Genomic DNA, 21,730 nt, shown 5'->3' on the forward strand with positions numbered 1-21,730 from the left:
GATGGGCACCCCGAAACCCTCACACCCCCCGGCCCGGGGGCCAAGGGGACCCCGGCGGAGGGGCCGAGCCCCTGCACCCACGCTGGGGCACCCCAGAGGGGGAGAAGGTGGCGAGGAGGGACCCCCAGGGAGGGTGGCGGGCAGGGACCCCTCCCCAGGGACCACCCAGGGTGAGGAAGACCCCATCTGACCTTCGGCCACTCGGGGAGCCGCGGGGAAGGGGCTGTGGGGTGGCAGGGGGCCACGCTGGCTGCTCTGTGCCCCCTCCCCGTGCAAGGGCCATCCTGCTGCCCCCACCCCGCTGTGCCCCCGCCCCGTGTCCCCCAGCACTGGGAGGGTGACCAGCCCCCCGCGCGGTACCACGGGCCTTTATTTAATCGCTCTTCTCCAGCAGCGAGCAGTCGGGGCCCCAGGGCCAGCCCCAGCACCCCGGGCAGGGGGGGCCCGGCGCAGACCCCCCCCACATCCAGCGCAGCCCCCCCCGAGGGGTACTGGGGCCCTGCCTTGATGTTCTGACCCTCCCCTGAACCCGAACTGTCCCACGGGGATGGTGGCTCCATGCTGGGGGGCAGGATGTGGCCCCCCTGTGCAGTTCTGGGGGTCCGGGGTGGCCAGAAGCCCCCGGACCCTGGGTCGTGCTGCAGTGACGGGCGGGGGGTCCGTGGGGCACCGTGCCCCCGCTCAGACAGTGCTCTCCTGGGTGCTGTCGTCCTCCAGGAACAGCGTCAGCCTCCTCCCGGGGCTGGGGACCGCCGGGGTTGCATCCTGCCGCGGGGCCGCGGCCCCCCCGGGGTGCTCGTCGCTCTGCTCGCTGGCAAAACGCACGAAGACCTGTGGGAAGGGGCAGGGTGAGGGGCAGCGCCAGCAGGACCCCGTCCCTCGCGCCCTCGTGCCCCCCGTCACCTGGTCGAGGGTGGTCTGGGACACGGAGTAGTCCTCGATGTGGCAGGGCCCGCGGTGGGCTGCCAGGACGCTGAAGACGCTGGCCAGGGAGCCGGCGCGGGGGGGGAGCTGGTACTGCAGCAGCCCCCCGTGTCGCTCCGTCAGCACGATGCCGGGGAACCGGCGCTGCATCAGCCTCTCCAGCGGCGCTGGCCCGGGGCCCCCCACCCGCACCACCACCGTGTAGCCGTCCCCAAACCTGCGCGGGAGAGGGGGGCAGCGCTGCAGGGACCACCCGTGTCCCCCCGCTGCCAGAGCCCCCCCCTGCCAGCCCCCAGCCCTGTTACCTGCTCTTGAGGTGCTGGGCGCTGCCCAGGCAGCGGAACCGGCCGTTGACCATGATGGCCATCCGGGTGCAGAGCGCCTCGCACTCCTCCATGCTGCCGGGGGCAGGCGTGAGGCCCCGCGGGCACGGAGCGGGGGTCCCGTCGGGGGGTTCCACAGGGGTGCTCCCCTCGGGGGGTGCCACAGACCCCGGGGTGGGGGGGCTCACCTGTGGGACGTGAGCACCACGGACCTGCCCTCGCGGATGACGCTGAGGATACAGTCCCACAGGAACCGCCGCGCCCGTGGGTCCATCCCCGTCGTGGGCTCATCCTGCAACGGCCCCGGTGGTGGCGTCAGCCCGGGCAGGGGCCAGGGGCTGCCGTGGGACCCCCCCCGCTGCCCCCCCTCACCAGGAAGACGACGGGCGGGGAGCCGAGGAGGGCTATGGCCGTGGAGAGCTTGCGCTTGTTGCCCCCGCTGTACTTGCCCGCCGGCTGGTCCGCGTGCGGCCCCAGCCCCAGCTTGGCAATGCCCCACTGAGCCACCTGCGAGAGATGCAGAAGGGATGAGGATGGGGGTCCCCTGGGTTGGGGGGGTCGGGGCGCGGGCCCTACCCTGGGGGTCTCCTCCTCCGGGACCCCGCGCAGGCGGCTGTAAAACTCCAGGTGCTCCCGCCCCGTCAGCAGGTCCGTGATGGCGTCGAACTGGGGGCAGTAACCCATGTGCTGGTGGACGGACTGGAGGTCGGTGAGCACGCTGCGGGGACGGGGACACAGCTGAGCCCGCGATGGGGACAGGGACACGGCTGAGCACGCGACGGGGACAAGCTCCAGGGACGAGGCTGATGACACCACAGGAATAGGGACAAGTGCGCTCCAGGGTTGAGGATGAGGATGAAGCCAAGCACGAGCGCGCCGCAGGGACGAGGGCAGGGAGGAGCCCAGGGTGGGGACAGGGATGATGGCACATGCTGTGGGGACACGGAGAGGGGGAGCAGCGGGTCGGCCGTGGGGTCCCTCCGTCTCGCCCACCTGTGCCCCTTCAGCCAGGCCTCCCCCAGCGTCACCTCCGCGTCCCCCGTCAGCATCTGGAAGGTGGAGGTCTTCCCCGCACCGTTCACCCCCAGGAGGCCGAAGCACTGCGGGGCACAGACCGGGGTTACCGGCAGCCCCAGCCCTGCCCGCGGTGCCGTCTGTCCGTCTGTCCGGCGCTCACCTCCCCGGGGGGAATGGCCACGCAGAGCCGGTCCACGGCCGGGGCCTTCCTGCGCCGGTACACCTGTGGGCAGAGCCAGGGCGGCGCTGGGTGCTCCCACCCATCACCCGCCAGCGGGACCGGGGCTACGGGAGAGGCTGGAGCCCCTCAGCAAGGGCTGGGGCAGGGGCCGGCCCCACGGCACCCACCTTGGTCAGGTCCTTCAGCAGCAGGAGGTGGCCGTGCGGGGAGCTGCTGCCCACCCTTGCCCGCTCCCTGGCCACGTCCTGGTCCTCCTCCCCCAGCGAGGGCAGCTGCAGAGCCCGTGGCCTGGAGGCAACAGCAGCAGGAACACTTCCAGGGCTGCCCACCCCACAGCCGCCCCACAGCCACCCCATAGCCGCCCCACAGCTGCCCCACGGCTGGTCCTCACCCGAGCCGCAGGAAGAAGCGGTACTGCAGCAGGAGGGTGAAGAGGAAGAAGATGACGCCCTCAACGGCCATGGCGAACATGTTCTTCCCTGCCAGATCCCAGGAGAGGGGGGACACAAAGCGCCTGTCCCCTGTGAGTGGTGAGAGGGGCTGTAGGAATGGGGGGGACACCAGGGAGGGCCCCTACACTGGCCAGGCTTTGGGGAGGGGGAGCAGCCCTGATACCCCCAGACTCACCGAACCTCTCGAAGGCATCGGCCATTGCCTGGTTCTTCACCATGTCGATGAGGCCCCGGCCCAGGCAGAAGTGGGGGAAGATGAGGAAAACTTTCTTCAAGATGCGGTTGATGTCGTTGAGGTTCTGCCGGGGCAGCGAGGAGAGGGGTGGGGGGGCTGGCACTGGCCCCGCAGAGATGGGAGGGGGGTCCAGGGCAGCCCGGGGGCTCACCTGGTCTACGAAGAGCTCCAGCACGAAGGTGGCCACGCTGCCGTTGATGCCGATGAAGAGGTTGATGCACGTCAGGGCCACGTAGGCGGTGCTGGGGATGCTGAAGAGGAAGGAGGCCGGGTACATCAGGGGGGTGATGGACCAGCTGGAGGGGCAGAGAGGCGGGGGCTGGTCGAGGCGCATCCCCCGTCCCAGGGGGCACAGCAGGGCGAGCCGGCACCCGCCCCCCCATCACCCCCCCCTGCTTCACCGGGGTCCAGCCCCGGGGTGGGGGAGGGCTGAGCCCCGGGGGGGGCTCCACCGGCCCTTCACCCGTAGAGCAGCAGCAGCAGCACCAGGGAGGGCAGGTTGGCGGAGGACACGTAGGACTTCTGCTGGAAGCAGAGGAAGATGAGGATGACCAGCAGCGCAGGGACCACGTAGTTGCACTGCAGGCACGGAGAAGCCAGGGACGGGGGTCACGAGCGGGACCCAGCCCCCCAGGAGCTATAGCCCATCCCTGTCCCCGTCCCGCACCATGTCCCAGGCGAAGTTGCCCAGCCAGTAGGTAACGGGCTTCATCCCGCTGACGAACTGCAGGTGCTTGGCCTTGCTGACCCGCTCCTCGATGAGGAAGAGCACGAAGCTGGCTGGGACGAAGGACATGGCGAAGATGACGCAGATGGAGACCAGCACGTCCACCGAGGTGGCCATCCTGCCGCGGAAGGGAGGGCTCAGCCAGGGGTGGGGACGGGCCCCGCGGGCCCCGCGGCCCCCCCGGCACTCACAGGGCGGCCTCCGAGAGCTGCTCCTTGGTGAGGTTGAGGGGGTGGTTGGTGGCCGTGATGCCGTAGAGCGCGGGGTCGGTCCCGGCGGGCAGCCGGGCGCGCAGCAGCCCGTTGCTGGCCACGTTGACGAAGGAGACCATGGCGTGCCAGCCCTTGTTGTTGAACCAGACCTGCAGCCCGGGGGAGCCCCGCGGCTCAGAGCCCCCCGCCCGCCCCGGCAGCGCCGCGCCGGCTGCGCCCGCGGGACCCCCCTCCCCACGGGGCGCACCTTGATGTTCCTGCGCGCGTCCAAGCCCTCGATGAAGCGGCTGAGGTTGCCCAGGAGCCGGTCCGAGGGGCTGCCCTGGGCAAGGGAACGCGGGGTGAGGCGCCCTCCCGGCGCCGCGGTGCCGGGGCTGAGGCGGGGTGGGGGACGGCGGGGGGGGGCAGAGCCGCGGCCGTACCGGGGTGACGTTGAGCAGCGCCCGGAGCTCCAGCACCGCCTCGTCCACCTCCGCCGCCGACGGCAGCGCCGGGGAGCCGCCGGCGCCCAGCGAAAAGCCGCCGTACCTGCGGGGACAGACGGGCGCTCCCAAAGCTGCCGCCGTCCCCCGCCGCCGGCCCTGCCCGCCCCGCCGCCGCGGTGAGGGGCTGCAGCCGGCGCTGAGGCCGCCCCGACGTCGGCTCTGCCCGCGCATCGCTCGGGCTCTGCCCAGCCCCACGCGGCAGCTCCTGCCCCCCCGGCCCATCCGTGCGGGACCGCAGCCCCTCCCCGGGCTCACCTCTGCTCGTTCACCCACTTCTTGTTCCTCAGCCTGAAAGAAATTGGGGGGGGGGGAGAGAAACACCCCCGCGGGGACGTTACGGCAGCACCATGAGTCCCCCCAGTTCCCCCTCGCCCTGCGGTGGCCGCGCTGCTCCCAGCCCTGGCTGGGTTTGGTTCGCAGTGTCCCTCCCCGCGGTGTCCCCGGGGTGTCCCTGCAATGTCCCACCGTGTCCCCAGGGTGTCCCCAGCCCCAGCACTCACTCCCGGCGGATGATCTGGGGGTAGCTCTTCACCAGGTAGTCGGAGATGTTCCTGCCCGTCAGGTTCTGCAGGACGTCGCCCGTGCCCCTTCGCACCTGGGGGGACGGACAGTCGTGCTGGACGGACACACGGACCCCCCCCGAGCATCGCCTCCTCCCGCACCCAGCAGCGCTGGTGCGCCGGGGCGGCCCCACTGCGGGCTGGGGGTTACCTGGGGCGGCGGGAGCCCCCCGGCCCCCTCGGGGCACTCGGGCAGCATCCTGCGAGCCCCCGGCCCGCTGCACTGGCAGGGGGGGGACGGCTCAGCCTGTGTCCAGTTCCTGCGCCGCAGCACTTCCAGCACGGCTGGGGGCGCCGGGGGGGCCCAGAAGCCATCGGGGTGGGAAGCCGGTGGGCACGGCCCTGCCCTGGGCACCGTGGGGGGAGAGAGACCCCCGTTACCAGCCCGGTGTGAGCCAGAGCCGTCGGGAGCTGCCCCCGCCCGCGGCTGCCATCGTCCCCCCACCGCGGGGAGGGCTGGGGGGGTCCCGCGGCATCGCGCCGGCCGGCGGGGCTGCTCCCGGGGGAGAGGTGAGCACCGAGGCGGGGACCAAGCCCCGGCAGCCCCCCCCCGGCCCCCCCGGCCCCGCGGGGCGCGGGCACTCACGCCTCTCCAGCATCCTTCATGCACTCGGTGCCGAAGCCCGGCTCGGCCAGGAGCGCGCCCAGCAGCCGAGCCGTGTCGGGGTCCCCCGGGGCGTCGTTGCTGCCGGGAGACGCGGGAGTGAGCTGGTGGCAGTGAAGGACGGGGGGGGCACGGGGACACGGGGGACACACCTGAAGAAGGTGAACTGCTGCCCGTACATCCAGGGCTGGAGCCGCAGCGGCGGGTACTTCCCGAAGGGCGGCACGACGAGGCTGAAGAGCAGCGCGATGCAGACGAAGACGGCGGGCAGGACGATCTGGGGGGGGGCCGGGGGTCAGGGCACCCTCCTGCCCCATCCCCTCCCCACCCTCCGCCTCACCAGGGCCCCGTCCCAGCTCCAGCCCCACCCGTACCTGCGCGAAGAAGCCGCGGGTGCTGCGTCGAGCGTGGAGCATCCTCTTGAGGAAGAGGGCGCGGAGCTGCTGGCGGGTGAGCGCCCAGCCCCTCACCCTGCCGCAGGCCTGCCCGGCCGCCCCCCGCAGCAGGTCTGTCTCCTGGGGCTCCTCCGCTGCAAGGGCAGGGATGGGTCTGGCCCCCTGTGCTGGCAGGGGGGTCCCCCCACCCCCACTGGGGACGGGGTGCTGCCTGCGGGGACGTAACGGGAGCCCCCCAGCCCCCCCAGCTCCTACCTCGCCGGGCTCCGTGGGCTCAGCGTAAGGGAGAGGAAAGGGGGGTTATAGCCACGCCGGCGCCTGCCCGACCGGGGTGAGCAGCGGCCCAGGGCACAGCTGGCTCCCCAACTTATCGCAGCCCCCCCAGCTCCCGCAGACGCCCCCTTGCCAGCTCTGACCCCAGGAGAAGGCGCCTGGAAATGTCCCCTGGGGTTTCCTGCCCCAGCCTGGTCCCTGCACAGAGCCAGGGGCTCCCCCAAACCCGCCACCATCCCTGCCCGACAGCCCGGGGGGCACCTCGAGACCAGGCAGGAGCGTGAAGAGGGGATGCGTGTCCGGGGGGCACACGCGCCACCGCCCCAGCCCCGGGGTGAAGGCAGAGGAACCCAGTGGCAGGGGCTGCGCAGCTCGGGGGTCCCAGGTCTCAGCTCCCCCCTTCTTACCCAGCTCCCCGTCGGCTGCTCCTGTGTCCCCCCCCTCGCCGGGGGCTGCTCCTCTCCCGGTGCCTGACAAAAGGGGGGTAAAAGCACCAGGGTGGGACGGAGGCCACAGCCTGGGATACCCCCCTGCACCCATGGGTGCTCCCAGGGGGGACCCCAGCCCTGGGAAGGGCAAGGGCCACACGGGGTGCTGGGGACACCCGCACCCCTCTGCTCCAAGCTGCTGAGCATCTCCCCCCAGCCCCCCCCTGCACCCCAGCCCCCCGATGCTCAGCTCCAGCCAGCACCGGGCGCTTCACCTGCCACGGCCGCGTCCACCCCTGTGTCCTGAGCCACCTTCAGGAAGATCTGAGGGTGGGAGGGCGCTGGCATTAAACATGGCCACCAGCACCCACCCCCCGGCGAGGCAAATCCTCCTGGTCACGGGCAGCCCCTGGCAGAGCTCCAGGGAAGGGGGGGCACGCCGGGACCGCAGGCAGCCCCCCGCCACAGCTCCCCTGGGTACCTCTTCCAGGGTGGTGTCGGAGATGCCGTAGCTGGAGATGCCCAGTTCCCCCAGGCGGGTGTCCAGCTCGCGGAACAGCTCCGCGAAGGCGCCGTCCTTGGCCCCGCCGTAGGGCAGGATGAAGAGCACCTCATGCCCAACGTCCTCCACCAGCCGGGAGCCGGGCACCAGCTTCTGGATCAGCGCCGACAGCTGGGCCACATCTGGGGGGAGGGGGAGGGCTGGAAACCTGGGCCAGGAGCCAGTGCAGGAACTGGCCAAAGGTGGTCCGAGCCCCACAGCCCAGTCTGAGGGTCCCCAGGAGGTTGGGGGGGGGGCGGGAGGGCAGGGACCCCCTTCTGCCGCACCAGCAGAGGGTGGGCCAAGAGCCGGTGGCAGGGCAGGGTGTGGGGCTGAACACACCCACGGGCCCTGGGGGACACGCGGGGAGCACCCAGGGGTGATGCTGTGCCACGGGCACAGGGACGGGACCCTCACCCACAGCGCTGCCCTCGCTGCCCCGGCCCGTGGTGCTGCCGCTCCCCAAGTCGCTGCTGTCCTGCGGGAAAGGGGGGCTGGAGCCTGGCACCCTGCGGCAGGATCCGGCCCCCAGCCCCAGGGCTCAGTGCCCCCCCAGGGCCCAGGATGGAGGCACCGGCCACCCTTTTGGCTGATGCTCAGTGGGGCGGAGGAACCCACCTCTTTGGTGGTGTCGGGGCTGGTGCTGCCACCCGTCCCGCCCCGCTCCTGCTTCACCAGGGTGAGGTGGTAGCCGGTGCCCAGCCTGGCCTTGAGGAAGAGCGGGGACCCGCAGCAGCGGAGCCGGCCCCCCGCGATGATGGCGGTGCGGTCCCCCAGCAGCTCCGCCTCGTCCATGTAGTGGGTGGACAGGATGATGGTGCGGCCTGGGGGTGGGCAGCGGGCTGGACCCTGGGCCCCCTCACCACACACCCTCTTTGTGGGCATCTCCCCACCAGCGCGTCTCCCTGCTCACCCCACGGGGCCCCACAGCAGGCACATGGCGCGGGGAACCGGGGTCCCCCCCGTCCCCCCCAGCCCTGACCTTTGCGGTACTTGAGTAGCAGCTCCCAGATGCTGCGGCGGGAGTGGGGGTCAACACCGGCCGTGGGCTCGTCCAGGACGACCACCCGGGAGCCACCCACGAAGGCGATGGCCACCGAGAGCTTCCGCTGCATCCCACCTGCAGGGCAGCAGGGACGGCGTTGGGGGGGCCCCGGGGCTGCGGACCCCCTAGCTCGGGTGCCCAGTCCTGCCCCCCACACGCACCCGAGAGGTTCCTGGTCTGCTCCCGGCGCTTGTGGGGCAGCCCTGTGTCCTGGAGCAGCTGCTCCATCTCCTCCTTCACCTGCTCCTCCGACAGCCCCTTCAGCCGCCCATAGAACCAGACGTGCTCCTCCACCGTCAGGCTGGGGCAGGCAGGGGTGAGGGGGGCAGCCCTGCCCGCGCCAGCCCCGCGCTGCTCCCCCTGCCTGCCCTGCCCCTGCCTACATGTCGAAGAGCACGTTGTGCTGGGGACACGTCCCCATGGTCTTGCGGATGGTGTCGATATCGGAGCGGATGTCCCGGCCCAGGACATAGGCGGTGCCGGAGGTGGGGGGCAGGAGGCCGGTCAGGATGGACCTGGATGGGGGACCGGTGGGGAAAAGGGGTCACGGAGCGTGGGGCCAGCGGGGCCGGGGTGCCCTGTTCTGTGTGGGCTGCTCAGAGCCCACTCGCGGGTCGGGACAGCGCCAGGCTCAGCTCCTGCCCCCGGCCGTGGCCACGCAGCCCCCCCGGCCAGCCCCCAGCCCCTCCAGCTCACATGGTGGTGGTCTTGCCGGCCCCGTTGTGGCCCAGGAAGGAGGTGATCTGCCCCTCGTAGAAGTCCAGGCTCAGCCCGTTGACAGCCACGTGGCTGTTGTGGTAAATCTTCACCAGGTTGTGGATGGAGACGCCGGGCTGGAGCTGGGCAGGTGGCTCCTCCACCAGTGCTGGGAGCCACCGGAGGGTCACATCCCAGGCAGGACCCCCCCCACAGGGCAGGATCCCCCCCACGGGGCAGGACCCCCTGCCACGGGGGGGTAAAGCTCAGGCAGGAGGGCTCAAGCCCAGCTCCATGGCTGCTGCCCTTCAGCTGCGGGGCTCCAGGGTGGGCAGGGGCAGGGGGCTCACCTTGGGGTGCAGCGGGGGGGCCGGTGGGGTACGGGGGGTGCCTGGCCGAGGACGGCTCTCCACACCAGTAGCTCTTCAGGAAGGGGAAATTCCAGGGCTTGGGGATCCCGTACTGACCTGCCGCAGATGGGGGCTGAGCGGGGCCAGTGCCGGGGAGGCTGCCGGGGGCTGGGGGGGCCGCACTCACCTGGGAAGACGCCCTCGACGTACCAGGTGGCCAGGCCGTAGAGGCCGGCGTCCAGCAGCAGCAGCCCCATGGCTGTGGCGAAGTTGTAGGGGTCTCCTGGGATGGGGCTGGCCCCCAGGTTGTGCCACTGGATGCCCACCCCCTGCTCCTCGTAGAGGGAGAAATACTCGCAGCCGAAGCCGAAGGCCACCGGTGACAGCAGGCTCTGGCGGCGGCAAGACCAGCGGCGTGGGCAGAGAGACCAACCCGGGGAGGGGGGGTTCAGCCCCAAAACCCCCTACCCAGGGGGCCCGAGGGGCATCAGGGAGGGGCAGCCGCAGCCGCTCACCATGAGGACACGGAGCGGGAAGGTGACGTGGTCGCGCCAGGCGACGCACAGCACGTAGGGCAGGTACAGGGAGAAGTAGATGATGCCGCCACAAGCCGAGGCCAGGTTGGCGCGAGGGAAGAAGGTGCTGATGAGGAAGCACTGGCTGATGGTGGCCACCGAGAAGGTGCCGAGGAAGAGGAAGATGATGGCCGGGTCGCTGTAGGGCAGGATGTTTCCCAGCTGTGGATGGAGGCAGGTTGGAGCCTGTAGAGCCCCCCCATGCCAGCTCGCAGCCCCGACACTCCCTGTGTCACCCACACTGTCCCCTGTGCCCTGCAGCCTGCCTTGAGGATGAGGACGAGGAGGGCAGAGCTGAGGAGGAAGGGGATGAAGCTGCTGAGGAACCAGCTGAGCCAGAGGATCCCGCTGCTCAGCCCCATGGTCTTCATGGTCTCCTTGAGACGTGTCTCCTTCTCGTGCACCACCCCCTTGATGATCATGGCCACCGAGTAGATCCAGGCCAGCGTCAGGAAAAGGGGCAGCGAGCGGTTCAGGACGCGCAGGAACCTGGGGGGGACGCACCGGCCCTTCCACCCCCGGCCCGACACCCCCAGGCCACCGCCGGGCAGGGGCCACCTGGGGCACGGGGCAGCCCTGTGCCACCTCCCTGGGGCGCAGGGTGCTCAGCCCGGGCCCCCCCAGCAGCGAGTCACTTGAGGGTCCCGGGGGGCCGGGGCTGCCCCCCCACTCACACGTCGTCCACGTAGCAGGGGTAGGGCATTTGCTGGACGTAGACCCCCGTCCGCGGGGCGGCCCCGGTCTGCACCCGCACCACCGCCTGCTCCACCAGGTCCTGCACGTAGACGAACCCCCCCCAGACGTAGCGCAGGTCGCTGAAGGGGTCGGCGGCGGGGCCGGGGTCCCAAAACCTGTGGGCAGAGCACGGCGCTGGGAGGGGGGACCCCCCGCCGCGGGCTGCTCGGGGACACCGAAGGGGCCGGCATCCCCCAACCTGTCCTTGATCTTGTTGGTCCTGGTGACGTCGTCGATGTCCATGCGGATCTTGTAGCGGACATGGGGGGGCAGCGCCGGGGCCGTGGCGTTGGTGGGGGGCTGGAAGACCACAGCTGCCCAGAACTGCTGCTCCTCCAGCAGCTCCAGGGCCCGGGCCACCAGCTGCTCCTCGGTGGCCACCGCCTCGATCTTGTCCAGGCAGACACACTGCAGGCAGGGCAGGCAGGGCTCAGCGGGGCTCGGCAGGGCCAGCCCGCCCGGGGGGGGCTGGGGTGACACCCACCTCCATGAACTGTGACAGCGTGCTCAGCACCGCGTCAGCATCGGCGTATGCCCGGTGCCAGGTGAGCCCCGGCCCCGCCGCCGGCCCCCCCAGGAACGCGGCCAACACTGGCACCTTCCAGGAGGTGCCGTTGAGGAACCCGTCGAGGAGCTGGGCCGTGCCCGGGGCCAGCAGCACGTCCTGCAAAGCACCAGGGTCCAGCGGGGCGATGCAGCGCCCCACCGCACCCCCATCCCGCAGCCCCCCGTGGGGAGGGGGCTCCGGGGGTCACGCACCCGCAGGACCTGCATCTCCAGGCTGCCGTTGAGGAAGGCGTAGATGCGGGGTCCCAGCTCCCGCCAGGCAGCCCCCACCTCCCCCAGCACCGCCAGCTCCCGGAAGGTCCGATTCACCTGTGCGAGGTGGGGGGTGAGGCAGGGCCGGGGTGAGACCCCCCCCCAGCCCCCCCGCAGCCCCCCGCTCACCTCAGCCATGACGCTGTCGGGGCCGGGGCCGGGCGGTGTGTAGAGGATCTTCCCCGTGACCAGGGGCTTGATGCCCCGCCAGAAGATCTGCGAGGGGGGGCTGGACTCCAGGCTGCGGACCAGCTCTTGGCAGAAGGGACCTGGAGGGGGGCAGAGCCAAGCCCTCGCCATGGGCCCCCCCTCCCCAGCCCCCCGAGCAGCCCCCTGAGACCAGCCCGCTCACTGCTGGCACTGCCGGGGGCCGTGGGTCTCCGCCCCGAGCTGTTGTTTTGGTCCAGGAAGGCTTTGACGTCGTTGTCCTCATACCAGTTGAGGGAGGGGACCCGCAGCCCCCCGCCCTCGGGGTGCCCGCAGGCGACACGCGACAGGGCCCCGAAGGCGTTGGGGGCCGTCAGCGCCCCGACCTCCCGCCGCAGCTCGGCGAGGCTGGTCATGGAGGAGACCTGGGGTGGGGAGCAGAGCGGGGCTGCGGGGGACCCCGGGAGTGGGGCAGCACCGGGGTGCACGGGGTGAGGGGGGGGACACTTGTTGGGGGGCAGGGGAGCAGGGCGCTACCTCCTCCATCAGGGATGCTGCGTCCCGCAGGAAGGTGCCCAAGGCGTCCACGGTGCTGGCGATGCCACCTGCCTCCAGACTCAGCTGTTCCTACACGGGGGGGGGCACGGGAAGGGGGTCACAGCCCCTCCGGGGGGGTTTAGGGGTCTCTGCCCTGGCGCCTTCCAGCACCCAGCCGGGCTCACCGCCAGCAGCCGGGGGAGGTCGAGCTGGGAGAGGAAGGAGCCCTCCATGGCGCGGAGCTGGGGGCCGGGCAGGGCGCAGAGCCCCCGCTGCAGGCGCTGGGCCGAGGCGGCGTCGCCCCCCGCCAGGAAGCCCCCCAGCTCCAAGGCGTTGCAGACCACGGCCGTCAGCGGCAGGCGGGTGGTGGCCAGGGCGAGCTGGCGGGAGAGGCCCGGTCACACCGCAGCCCCCGGCACCGCGGGCAGCGGGAGCGGGCGCTGCGCTGACACTCACAAGGGGGGGGCTGAGCCGAGCCCCCATCAGCTCGTCCACCAGCGCCGGCGGCAGAGACGTGTTGGTCCGGAGGAACCGCGAGAAGGTCTCGTCCGCTCGCAGGTAATCCCTCAGTGGCAGGGCTGGGGGGGGCAGGAATCAGCCAGGGGGTCTCGCTGCCCCGTCCCCCCCTCCCCGTCCCCGCCGCTCACCCCCCCGCTGAGCCCCGCCGAGCCGGCGCAGGGTGGGCAGCAGCCGGGCGAAGCTGCGCAGGAGCCGCTGCCCGTCGGTGCGGAGCAGGATCTGCCGGGCTTCGGCGAGCAGGCGGGAGAGGCTGCGGGGGCACGCGGTGGGCGGTGAGACCCCGGCCCGGCCCCGCGCTGCCCCGCGGCCCCCCGGCCCCGCCGCTCACATGGAGCCGTCGAAGTTGCCCACCACGCCCGGGGCCTCTCCCGCCGTCGGGTGCCGGAAGCAGGGGTTGTCCATGTTGCAGACGATGCCCCGGAGCCAGGGCAGGGTCCCGGCCGAGGGCAGCGCCTTGTTGGGGAAGTGGCCTGCGGGAGAGGGGGAGACGGGTCCCGGGGGGGCCCCACGGGACCCCCGGGGCCACACACCCCCCGAGCGGGGAGACGCCAGCGAGGCCCCAACTTGTGTTCACCTCCTGAGTTTGTCACCCCCAGTGCCACCCCCCACAGGGCTCCCACGCGGCGGGGGGGTCCCCGGCAGGCACGGGGGGGGGGGCCCAGCAGGGGCTGGCGGGGGACACTCACACTCATGCTGCTTGAAGGGCGGGTGGGATTGTCGCACCGAGATCAAGATGAAGAAGAGGAAGAGGGGCCACAGGAGCTCGATGACCAGCTGGATCTGGGGGACACCCACGGTTTGGGGGGGCCCCCTGTCCCCACCAGCACCCAGGGCCCTGCCTGCCCCTGTGCCAGGACCCAGCAGCGCCGAGCACCTCCCACCCCGGCCCCCCGCTCACCCGCTGCCGCCGGCGGTAGGTGAAGTTCTTCCAGAGCAGCAGCCCCAGCTGGGTGCCCACGGCCATGGCGGGGGCGTGGGGGGCGCGTGTCCTGTCCTGCGCCCGCTTGGCTCCGGCTGCGGGGGAGAGTCGGGGGGGGTCAGCACCGAGCTGGGGGTGCCTGCCAGGGCTCTCACTTCCCTCTGCCCCCGCACGGTGGGCAAAGCGCCGGGCACGTGGCTGAGCTCGGGGCTGGCCGGAGCCGGCCCCACGTTGCTGCAGCAAAGCTCCTTTGCGGGGCAAAGCCCCCAAATCTCATCCCTTTCTAAACCAGCAGCAGCAAAATGGGGCGCGAGCCCTGCAAGTGCCCCCGCTCAGCGCTCGGGAACTGCCCCGATGCAACAGGGTCGAGGCCCAGAGAGGGGCCAGCGGGCCAGCAGCCCCCAGGACCCGGTAGCCAAGCACCAGCCTCCCCTGCCAGGCACCGGGGCGGCTCCGTGCCGAGCCCCAGCAGGCAGAGGCGGCACGACCGAAGGGCCGTGCCCTGGGAGAGGCCAGCTCTGGGGGTGCGCCCCGGCCACCGCCAGCTTGGGGTCACCCACACTGCCTGTTCTGCTGCCCCAGGTTGGTGGCCAGAGCTCTGGACTCAGTTGCCAGCCCATGGCCTCACTGCCCACAGCCTCACACCTCCGCCACCCCCAACGGGGGCTTGGGCAGGGCAGGCAGGTGACAGCTTGCCTGCTGCCTGCTCCCTGCTCTGCCCGCTCCCTGCTCTGCCCGCTCCCTGCTCTGCCCGCTCCCTGCTCTGCCCGCTCCCTGCTCTGCCCGCTGCCTGCTCTGCCTGCGCTCGAGGCCCAGCCGGGATAAGCGGGCAGCACCAGCGGGATTAGGCTCCCGGCGGAGCAATCCGGCCGATCAGCCGGACACGGGCGGGACCAGAGCGGGGTCCTGGGGGAGGATTTATCCGAAGGGGCAGCGGGGTCTGGGGAGAGCTGTGTCATCCGCCCCGCCCCGAGGCGCCCCGGGAGGCGGCTGCCAGGGTGGGGGTGACACCGGCCGAGCCGGGGGATGCTGCGGGGCTGCCGGGCCGGGAGGAGCCTCAGCGGCGGGGGGGGGCAGCGGCTTTTTTTGGGACAGAACAAACACAAACCGCCGGGATCCCCCCGGCAGCCGCCGCCTCCCCCGAGGGGACTCGCGTGGGAATCTGCTCACTCACCCCACGGGGCACAAACACGCCCCGTGGCTGCAACCGGGAGCGCGGCGGCCCCGGGGGGGCGATGGGGACACGGGGACAGCCCGGGGGGGACACGGACAGCCCCGGGGGGGTGATGGGGACACGGGGACAGCCCGGGGGGGGAGGGGAGGTGCGGACAGCCCCGGGGGGACGCTGCGAAGCCGAGGCCCGGCCGGGACCAGCAGCCGATGGCGCAGCGCTCCCGTCCCCCCGCCCGCAGCAGCCCCCGGCCCGGGACCCCCGTTACCTGCTCCCTCCGCCACGGCGCGGCCCCTTTAAGGGACCCCGCGGGCTCCGCCGGGCTCGCGCGCAGGCCCCGCCCTCCCCGCGCTACAAAGGAGCCGCGGGAGTGACGTCACGGAACCGGCTCTTAAAAGGGCAATACAGCGCGGGGGAGCGGGGGGGTCACGGGGGTGTACGAGGGGCAGGAGCCCGTTCCCGTCCTTACCCCTGCCGAGCTCTGGCCCTGCCCCTGCCCCCGCCCACCCTGCCCCACCCTGCCCTACCCTGCCCTTGGGACCCCCCTGGGGCGGTGGGACCCCCACCATGGCGCTGCAGCCCGGCCGGGGGGGGACTGAGCCCCCCCGGGACTGCGACAGCCTCGAGGTGGGGGGCACCGGGGCGCTGGGCGGCAGCGATGGCCCCGGGAGGGTCCCGGAGACTGAGTCACACACACGAAGCTTTTTATCGCTCAGGATCGTAACCCCACAGCCGGTTCCCAGCTCCCCCCCGGCCCCCCCGGGGACACGCAGCAGCTCGGCCCCACGGAGCCCCACGGCCACGGCGCTCTGGGGTCTGCGGCAGCTTCCACCCCCCCAGGCATGGGAGGACCCGGCCCGAGCACTGGCACAAGGAGCCCGCACCAGAAACCGCCTCCTACTTAAGTTAAAAAGTTGGGTTTTTTTAAAAAAAAAGGTTTCAATATAAGAGCATCTGCATTAAAAGCCCCAGCGGAGGCCGGGGGGGGCACAGCGAGGGGCTGCGCCGTGCTCCGGCATCCCCAGCCCCGCATCGCCCCGCGGGGCAGGATGCGGCCGTCGGAGTCAGCCCTGGCCCGGCCGGCAGAGCCGATTCCTGCGGCTTTCCCGAGCCAGGCCGGGGGGGCCGGTCCCAGCCCTGCGGCCACCACCGGCGCCTCCGAAACTCGGTCCCTCCGAGTTCTGCAAAAAAAGGCGTCTCCAGCTTCGCTTCTGGAGATCACACGAGAGTGCAAGGGCTGGCGGCTCACACACACTCACTCACACAAGCCCCCCGTCCCCGGGCCGAGGCCCCGCAGCCCCCCAGGCTCCCCCCAGGCCGGGGGGTCTCTCCCGGCCATGCTCCCACCACATCCCACCGCCCCAACCCCGTCTCCTCCGCAGGGCTGAGCCGGGTCCCGCCAGCACGGGGATGAGAAGCGGCACCGGGGGCAGCGGGGGCGGCCGCCCCCCCTCCTTGCCGGGGGATGCGGGTGCTGCCGCGGTGGAGCATCGCGGCGGTGGGGTGGGCACCGGGCGGGAACGCGTCTTGGTGGCCACACGAGAGGAGACTCCTCGGCGCTGGAGCATCCGCTGAACGCCGGGGCTGCGCTGGGGCCTCGGGGCTCCCACGGGCTGCGGGAAACGGCCGGTCTCTTCTCTAGAAACAGGGTCTTTATTTCCTTGCTCAGAAAAATAGATTCATTTCAAAACCAAAAAAAAACCAACTAAAGAGTTTAAAAAGAGGGAATGATGAAAGTAGAGGCTGGAATGTTGCTGGCAGCAGGGTCTGTACACGAGATGGTGCGAGACGGGGCTGGGCGACGTCCCGCTCAGTAGCTCTCCTCCTCCTCGCGGTAGTAGTGGTAGCCGGGGGGGTCCCCGCTCTGGTCGCAGGCAGCGTTGGCCACCTCGCCCTGGCTGCCCTGCGGGCAGTACTTGGGGTCGTAGATCTGGCGGCCGAGGCCAAAGACCTGGCCGCTCTGGTTGGCGCCCTGGTTGGAGCCCATCTGCAGCGACATGGAGGAGTTGTCGCACTTCTCCGTCCCCGTCTTGGCGTCGTAGATGTGTCTCCTGGTGCCGGGAGCCGTCATGCCCACCTGGAAGGACAGGACAGGGCAGGGCTCGGCTGTGGTCCCCCCCCCCGTCCCTCCCCAGCGCCGGCTCACCTGGCTGGCACACTTGTTGGTGCCCATCTGGAGGCTGATGGTGGAGTGGTCCATGGGCGGCAGGATCTGGTTCTTGGGGTCGTAGAGGTGCCTCCTCGTGCCGTAGGCCGTCATGCCGGACTGGCTGGCACACTTGTTGGTGCCCATCTGACAAGGGGGTGCGGTGAGGACCAACTGCTGCCCCACACGTGCCCCTTCTCCTCCCTCCCCATCCCCCTGCAGCCGGGGGGGCACAGCCGGTGCTCCCCAACCCAGCCTGGGCGCAGCCTCGCCAGGCTCCCGGCCACTGAGTGCGGGACACGGAGCCAAGATGGTCCCAGATCCTGAGGGCGCTTGAGGCACCTTGAGCCCCGGGTGCCCCCAGCCATGCTTGGAGCCGTGATGGTGCCGAGTTTGATAAAACTGGGCCCCCCTCGCCCAGCCCCCCGGCCCTGGGGAGCCCCAGCAGCCCACCTGCAGCCCGATCACGCACTGCCCAGCTTTCATCTTGGCCTCGTCGAAGTTCCTCTGCTGCTTCTCCGAGTACTTCACACCGATGTCCACGCCGCTCTGCAGCCCCTTTGTCTTGGCCTGCCGGTGAGGGGCGGTGAGGGGGGACGGGGGGTCTGCCCAGTGGGTCCCCGCGGGGCTGTGCCCCCCCCAGCGCTCACCATGCCCGCCAGCGCCAGCAGAGACACCTGCACCTGCGTCAGGTTCCCGCTCTCAAAGAGGTCGTTGGCTTCGAAGAGGTCCACGGGGTTCATGCCGTAGCTGGCCATGGCCTTGATGAAGTTGGAGAGGTTCTCGAGCTGGGGGGGGAGAGGGGTCAGAGCGGGTGAGGGCAGAGGGGCCGGGGTGGAGCTGGGGCTCGGCAGGGGCCAGGTTTTGGGCAGGGCTGCCCGCACCTACCTGGTGCCAGTTCTGAGCCGAGCGGTTGATCTTCCTCACCGAGTTGGGCTGCAGCTTGTTCATGAGCCTGGAGGGGGGCAGGGGGGAGCGGGGGCTGCGGCGGGGCAGAGACCCCAGGGCCCTTCTGGGAGGGTCCAGCCCGGGTCTCCCCTGCAGGCACCAGGCGATTCCCCCCCCCCAGGTCCTGCTGGTCCCCAGGGCTCCCCCCAGACACGGGCGCTTTGGGGGTGACTCCAGCCAAGCAGCGCCGCAGAGAAAACCTCTGGCTGACGTTCGCTGGTGGGTCCCACCGGCGCGCGCACGGCCGGGTGCACCCCACCCTTCCCCCCACAAGGACTGGCGGGGTTCCCTGGAGGGTCGGGGTCCCCCAGCCCCGTCCAGCAGCGGGACTCACTCGCAGAGGATCACCCCATCCTTCAGCCCCTTCTGGAAATCGGGCCCGATCTGCTGCCCCGTCACGCTCTCGATCCACGTCCGCAGCTCGGCCTCCTTCTGCGGGTCGTACTTCTGGGCGAGCTGGGAGGGGACGGTGAGGGGGAGCTCAGGCACAGCCCCGGCCTGCACCCCAAACCTCTCATGGGGGGCAGCTCCCCCGTTTCTCCAGGCACAGACCTGCAGCGGGGTGTGGGGACAGCAGCCCCCACAGCCCCTTCCCCGGGAAGCCTTGGGGAACCCCCCGGGGGGGGCAGCGGCGAGAGCCCGGGGGTAAAGGCGCAGTGTGACCCTGTCACGGGAGGGGGGACACACACACCTCCCCCCACCTCCAGCCCCGCCATCCCGCCCCATCGGCTGGTTTCAGCCCATTTCTACATAGTCTGGGGAGCAAGAGCAGCTGGGCTGCCCCTGCCCGTGTCCCTGCCCGTGTCCCTGTCCGTGTCCCTGCCCGTGTCCCTGCCCGTGTCCCTGCCCGGGAATGGGGACCGGAGCATGAGCACGCCGCTGCCATCACACACACGTTGGCGCGGCCGCATCCGGCACGAGCCCCTCACACACGGCAACTTCTGAACCTTTCGGGGAGGATGAGGAGGAACTGCCCGCGGGGGCCGGGGGGGAAGTGCCCCCCCCAAGGGCCGGTTCCTCCCTGTCCCCTGAAGCCTGTGGGAGCCCGGCACTGAGCCCCAGGGGTCCCCGGCCGCCCGATGCTCTCCCCTCCGGCGGGGCCGAGCGCGCCGCCGCGGATTCCTGGGTCACCGCGGCTATGCCAGGAATGCGGCCGCCTCCTCCCAAATGGAGACCAGCTGCCCGGGCCGGCAGCATCACCGGCAGCGTCGCCTCGGCCCTGGCCACGGGGGAAGGGGAAGGCCGGGGCGTGAAGGAGGGGGCTGAGCAGGGAGCGCCCCGAGTGCCGTCGCTGCCCCGCAGCACCCGGAGCTGGCTGCAAGGCAGCCACTGGCCTCTCACCCATCCCGGTCCCAGGGGTCCCCAGGGATCCCGGACACGGGCAGACCCCGGGATGGGCACGGTCCGGTCCTGCGGTGTGGTGGGAAGGCACCGGCCGTGTCCTTCCGGCTGATTTTCTGGAGCGTGGGCAGCTGGTCCCAGTTCCTCTTCCCACCCCCCGGCCAGCACGGGGGTTTCTCAGGGCACGGGAAGGGGCCGAAGGGACCAGCCCCAGCGCAGATCCCACCACAGCCCAGTCTGCAAGGGCTTGCACGGACTGGGAGAGTGTCACTGGTTTAACTGGTTCCCAGTTGGTGATGTCAGCCTCCAGCAGACACACGGAGGCAGTTAAACTGGCTTAAGTCTTGCTGAATCAAGCCGAAGCGCCCAAGAGCAGGCAGCGGCGAGGCTCCCGCTCGCGCGTCCACCCCCGACACAAGCAGGGGCCCGTCTCGCTCCGTGGCGAAATGCAAATCCCCTGCGAGGCCGGGCAAGGAGAGCCCGGCCCTGGCCACGGCCACAGCCACCACATCCCCACCGCCACGCACGGCCGAGAGCCCCGGCAGCTCCTGCCTGCCCGACCCCTCCAGGCAGGGATGACACCCAGGACAAGGGCACCCAGAGCCCTGGGGTGCACCCTGGGGGCATCCAGCGCTGCCCGACGGCCCCCGGCCCCCTCCTCAGCATTTCGGTTGCGGGGAGGTTCCACTTGCCCGGGCAGGAGGGTGCCGGCAGGCCGGGCAGCGGGCAGGCAGGGCAGCTGCCTGCTCCCCGCGGTGCCCGGCTCCTTCCTCGGGGTGTGAACAGCCCGGCCGCAGGCACCGGTTCCCCTTTCCCCTTCTGGCCCCGCGGCGGGAGGGCGGCTCGGGCACACGAGGCCTCGGTGGCCAAGTGGCCAAGGGTGCCGCGGGTGTGCCCGGCCGGGGGTCCCGGGCTCCGAGGGGCAGGTGTGGGCTGGGGGCTGCTCCCACCCGCGGCCCGCCGGGGCCACCAGCCCCGTCCCCGGTGAGGGCCGCGGGGCCACGGGCCGGGTCGGAGCATCCCGCGGGAGGACGCGGAGCTGCGGGGAAGCAGAAAGTGAAGAAGCTCCGGGAGCCGCAGCCATCGCCCCCAGCCCCGGGACGGGAACGGTGCCCCGGGGGTTCGCCGGCGGTGGGGGGCGATAGCGGCCACTGCAGGGTCCGGGGTGGGCGAGGCGGCCGTGACCGGGCCCCCTCCCAGCCCCGGTCCCCCCGCGGGGCACCTCCCCGGGACACCGTGGGCGGGGTCAGGGCGCCCCGAGACCGGGAGCCCAGCTCCGGCACCCCCCGCCGCCCAGAGCCCCCGGCGCACCGGGACCCCCCGGCTCTCCGCATCCTCCCGGGACCCCCCGATCTCCACCCCCGGAACTTCTCCACTCTCCGCCCCCGGTGGCATCGGGTCCCTCCTCCGGCTCCACATGCCCGGGGCGCACCGGGACCCCCCCGGCTCTCCAGGACCCCGAGATGTAACCGGCCCCCCCCAGCGGCACCGGGATGTCCGGCTCTCAGGGTCCCCGGGAGCACCGGGAGCCGCAGCTCCCGGTGGCTCCGGTACCCCCCGACCCCCGACTCGCCCCCGCCCGCTGGCACCGGGCCCCCCCGCCGCGGCTCACCCGGTTCTTGACCTCGGCGGAGAGGCCGTAGGACGGGCCCTTGTTGAACTGGGAGCTGCTCATGGCGGGGAGCGGGAGCGGAGCCGGTACCGGAGCGGAGCGGGGAGCGGCGGCGCGGCCGGGCGGGGCGGGCGGGGCGGGGGGGACGCGCCCGGCCCCCCCGCGCTGATTGGACGGGGCCGAAATGCCCAAATAAGGGCAGGAGCGGCCGGATCGCGGGGGGGGTCCCGCACCCCGACACCGGGACCCCGGGGGGAACCGGGAGGCACCGGGAGCCCGCGGGGGGGCCGGGGCTGGAGCCGTCCCGGGCACACGCACCCCCCTATAGACGGGCACACGCACCCCCCCCCACGCCCCCCCCTCGCCCCGACCCCCGGGAACCGCCGGCTCCGTGTCCGTGTCCGTGTCCCACGGCCGGCTGATGGCCCACGCGAGGTGGCCCCGCGTGGGGGTTCCGGTGGGCAGGATGCGGCCGGGGGTCCCCACGCCGCGCCCTGGGGGGGGCCCATCCCGGCCCTCCCTCGGGGTTTATCTCTCCCGTGGGTGAACAGACCGTTGCGGGGCTGCGTTAGCCCGTGGGTGGGTGAGTCACGAGGGGGGGGCCGTGGGTGCACGGGGGGGCGCAGCTGGGACCGGGCCAGCACCGGCACCGAGCCCACGGGAGAGGCAGAGCCGGGAGCACCCCATGGGTGGGAGCCCAGAGTCCTGCACCCCACTGCCCCCCCCAAAGGCCTCCAGCAACACCCCGCGGGACGGGGGCTCCCAAACCCCCCCAAACAGGGGCGAACCCCCCCAGAGGCCTGGGGTCCCACG

The 21,730-nt window shown here is 72.1% G+C and overlaps 2 protein-coding genes across 2 annotated transcripts; both read right to left on the bottom strand.

Moving 5' to 3' along the window:
- Positions 1–505: 505 nt before the first annotated feature.
- ABCA7 (ATP binding cassette subfamily A member 7) lies at positions 506–15,165 on the bottom strand. The gene is made up of 51 exons (XM_074808744.1): positions 15,139–15,165; positions 13,679–13,794; positions 13,467–13,560; positions 13,109–13,250; positions 12,909–13,030; positions 12,718–12,839; positions 12,447–12,641; positions 12,262–12,351; positions 11,930–12,149; positions 11,707–11,846; positions 11,518–11,634; positions 11,243–11,422; positions 10,958–11,166; positions 10,698–10,874; positions 10,290–10,512; positions 9,964–10,185; positions 9,636–9,840; positions 9,449–9,565; positions 9,099–9,267; positions 8,786–8,917; positions 8,564–8,703; positions 8,340–8,477; positions 7,976–8,181; positions 7,775–7,835; positions 7,298–7,500; positions 7,092–7,140; positions 6,796–6,858; positions 6,371–6,388; positions 6,095–6,249; positions 5,873–5,997; positions 5,703–5,801; positions 5,268–5,463; positions 5,057–5,151; positions 4,812–4,844; positions 4,494–4,599; positions 4,319–4,393; positions 4,051–4,220; positions 3,800–3,977; positions 3,596–3,711; positions 3,284–3,428; positions 3,073–3,196; positions 2,837–2,966; positions 2,613–2,733; positions 2,425–2,487; positions 2,241–2,347; positions 1,824–1,965; positions 1,620–1,754; positions 1,436–1,539; positions 1,230–1,322; positions 904–1,141; positions 506–831 (listed from the first exon to the last, which is right to left on the bottom strand). The coding sequence occupies exons 2-51, from the start codon at positions 13,742–13,744 to the stop codon at positions 682–684; spliced, it is 6,720 nt and encodes a 2,239-aa protein (XP_074664845.1). The 5' UTR covers positions 13,745–13,794; positions 15,139–15,165; the 3' UTR covers positions 506–681.
- Positions 15,166–16,504: 1,339 nt separating this feature from the next.
- On the bottom strand, positions 16,505–21,026 carry CNN2 (calponin 2). The gene is made up of 7 exons (XM_074808836.1): positions 20,918–21,026; positions 18,299–18,420; positions 17,905–17,971; positions 17,667–17,804; positions 17,470–17,586; positions 17,017–17,163; positions 16,505–16,947 (listed from the first exon to the last, which is right to left on the bottom strand). Exons 1-7 carry the CDS (start codon positions 20,978–20,980, stop codon positions 16,681–16,683), a joined length of 921 nt encoding a protein of 306 aa, XP_074664937.1. The 5' UTR covers positions 20,981–21,026; the 3' UTR covers positions 16,505–16,680.
- Between the last annotated feature and the right edge of the window lie 704 nt (positions 21,027–21,730).

The sequence above is a fragment of the Strix aluco genome, chromosome 29, assembly GCF_031877795.1.
Source record: "Strix aluco isolate bStrAlu1 chromosome 29, bStrAlu1.hap1, whole genome shotgun sequence".
NCBI lineage: Eukaryota > Metazoa > Chordata > Aves > Strigiformes > Strigidae > Strix > Strix aluco.